This window comes from Lottia gigantea, assembly GCF_000327385.1.
Source record: "Lottia gigantea unplaced genomic scaffold LOTGIsca_208, whole genome shotgun sequence".
In the NCBI taxonomy this organism is placed as follows: domain Eukaryota; kingdom Metazoa; phylum Mollusca; class Gastropoda; family Lottiidae; genus Lottia; species Lottia gigantea.
Genome location: NW_008708451.1, coordinates 40,233 through 43,587, shown reverse-complemented (window position 1 = coordinate 43,587; position 3,355 = coordinate 40,233). Strand labels below are relative to the sequence as shown.

At 29.3% G+C, this 3,355-nt stretch overlaps 1 protein-coding gene across 1 annotated transcript; it reads left to right on the top strand.

Moving 5' to 3' along the window:
* On the top strand, positions 1 to 1,464 carry LOTGIDRAFT_174657 (hypothetical protein; the record flags this gene model as incomplete). The annotated part of the gene is made up of 2 exons (XM_009054000.1): positions 1 to 190; positions 1,106 to 1,464. The coding sequence occupies 2 exons, from the start codon at positions 1 to 3 to the stop codon at positions 1,462 to 1,464; spliced, it is 549 nt and encodes a 182-aa protein (XP_009052248.1).
* Between the last annotated feature and the right edge of the window lie 1,891 nt (positions 1,465 to 3,355).

The window sequence follows — 3,355 nt, the reverse complement described above, 5'->3', positions numbered from 1 at the left end:
ATGGCAACAAATAATATCAAAATTAAATTTACAGGTTGTATAACGTATCCTAATATAACAGACGCAAATTTTGATAAAGATTGCAATGGAAATGTAGTCATTACATGTCGAAAAGGTTTCAAGATGGTACAAGGGCTGGAATGTGTTGAGGAAGAATGGAAATATCAAAACCCAATATGTAAACGCACAGGTAAGATAATTTTAAATACTTGAATTACAAATAAACAATATTAGCTTTGACACATCAAATCGCTCAGTGAAGAGTTTATATCACCTTCCTCGATACATGTTATAATACATTATATAGTGGAATTCAAATCAATAAACTTCATGAAACAGTCTGGAGAGCTTAACATCTTTAGATTAAAGAATATTATTGTAGCACGCTCATTTCTTCAATCAAAATAAATAATTAACAGATTACCCAATGTGATTGATTTCAATTCATGTCAATTCAATTCTTTATTCCTTTGAGTCAATGACTCATCAGGTACAAAATAGTTAAAGATGGGTTTCCTTATTTTTTAGTGTCAAATTAAGCAAACTATTAGATTAATTGGTGTTTCTAATGAATTATCATGTATTCTTAATCATATTATTATGTTCTTATTGCATATAATTAAAAGTTTCAACCAATCATAAGTATCCATGTACGATAGTCTGGAAAAACAAAAAAAAATACTTTTTGACCTCGATCGGTCACTCATTGGAATTCTGTTTGTAATTCTCTTCTAATTTAGCTAATTATGAATTAATTATGGACATGTGAGACAAACTGGTATTTTTCCAAGTCATTAGAACACATCTACTTTCTATTCATATAAGTATTAGCATTTTCATTTCCATAAATGAAAATAAGGGAACCCATCTTTAAGACCACCGTGTATGTTTTTACCATCATTAAAATAGTTTTTGAGTTTATCACTATTTGTATCATTGTTAGTGATTATTCCGGATTGTAAAAATTTTCAAATTTTGTCATTGATATTTTAGAATGTGGGTACAAGTACATAATTTCCCTCATTGTACACTGCATGGCGTTATCCGTCTCCATTAGCCCAATTAGAAAAGTAAGACGTAACATTCCATTCATTTTATTTTTCAGAATGTCGATACAAGTTTACAAACGTAACAGGTTTACGGCCTTATTCCTACAAAAGAAGTTTAGTATCTGATTCAGCGGAATGTGATGAAAACTGTGCTAACGATACCAGATGTTCCACTTCTGCCATGACTGGGGGTACATTATGTGGAAGTTACGACACACCAATCATCTTCGTGTCGTTTGATGGAAATGAAGACAGATGTATTGAAAAGTGCAACGAGATGAGTGAATGTAAAACGATTGGCACTGAAATGGATTTTTTCTGTGTATTATTTAACGTTACCTTGGACAAGATTCCAAATAATCTGAAACGACCTTACCGAACCACTTTTACCGTAGCACAGAAAATCTGCGAATAATAAAAAAAACATGTTTATCATGGTATAGACCTATCTCTTTTTTGTTTTTGGCAATAACCTGAAGTTTGGGTATTAGGGGGTGAAAGCCGACTCTAAGAAGCAAAGGCACAATCATCAAAATTGTTCTTACCTTGAGGAGGATTCGATCCCACGGCACCTAATCACCTAGCAGACGACAATCCAACTCGCTACTTTTTTTTATCTTGTAAATATTCATTAATCAAAATAAATATACAACACAATACAATACAATATTAAATAATACAATACAATACAATATTAAATATATAACACAATACAATACAATATTAAATAATACAACACAATACAATATTAAATATACAACACAATACAATACAATATTAAATAATACAATACAATACAATATTAAATATACAACACAATACAATACAATATTAAATATACAACACAATACAATACAATATTAAATAATACAAAATCAAATGCTAAATATCACAGTTATTATTTGTTTAAGATTAAAATATATACTGATATCACAGATATGGGCTCCATATTGGAGTTTAAGATTAAAATATATACTGATATCACAGATATGGGCTCCATATTGGAGTTTAAGATTAAAATATATACTGATATCACAGATATGGGCTCCATATTGGAGTTAAAAATTAAAATATGAAAATATATAACACTTTGAAAAGTACAATGTATTATATAAAATTAAAAACACCCATGTTCTAAATCAAGTTATACTTCAGGTTGTATAAACAATAAAACAGTATACCGGTTGTTTTAAAAAAGACTTATAATCAATAAAATTCGACATCTTAAAAATATTGGGTTAAAATATATATGGATATTCACTACGGTGTGAAAAAGAGTAAGATGTTTTTCTATAGCACCGTTATTCACGCTTTGACACTGCGGCAGGTGAAATCACGTGACGCACTATCAAAGCGAGGATAACGGTCTACTAACAGTATAAGACTATGAAGAGTTTGAAATAAAAGTAGAACACGGTGATATTCTGTGGGTGGGTATCCACTTAAAATATAATGATAAAAATATAATAATAAAAGAGTAAAAACTATTTATTTTCAATATTAATTGAATCATCTAGTTGTATATTAATAAAACATGTGGGTAAAATAAATTTCTGTATATAAACATGTTTAGGAAAAGTTGTTTCAGATAAATTAAGGCACTTGATAAAATATTACTATATAAAATAATAATAAAGATAAATTGCCGCACTTGATAAAATAATATTTAAAAGCTCTGAGGGAACAGATTTATTAAAACTTTGCAAACCAAATAGTAAAAAACATTTAAAATCATGGTCGGTAAAAGTAAAAGGTAAAATATCTTTTAACATTTGATGTAAAAGGTAAATAAAAAATCTTAAATCAAGACAATCAATAAAAAGGTGCTCTGTGGTTTCTGGTTCTCGTCACCACAAACCGGACAAAGTTCGCTTTCAACTTCTCCAATGCGTTTTAATTTCTCCATGGTCCATATAATATTATGTGCTATTCTAAAATCCAAGTCTATCATTTTAGGTGATTTATAAAACTTTAAAATATTGTTATATGTAAGTGGCCAATTGACTTCCAAATTCTGTTTCTGCCAATAGTGAATAGCAGTTGGCGTAGTGTCTTTAAACTTTAATAATATTTTATACCAGAATTTAGAGGTCAATTGGTCACTTGACACTCTATTATTGTCAAGATCAAAGAAATTTTCCCCGGGATGAACAACAAAAGAGCTGGAATCAATAATTTTCCTCCACTCGGAGGCTCATAAGTTTTAATCATTTAGTCTTCATCCAAATCAGGGAATTTTTCTTCATTCATGTCAATAATAGAGTGATTTTGAAGGAAACCTGGTATAACATAGTATAAAATATCAT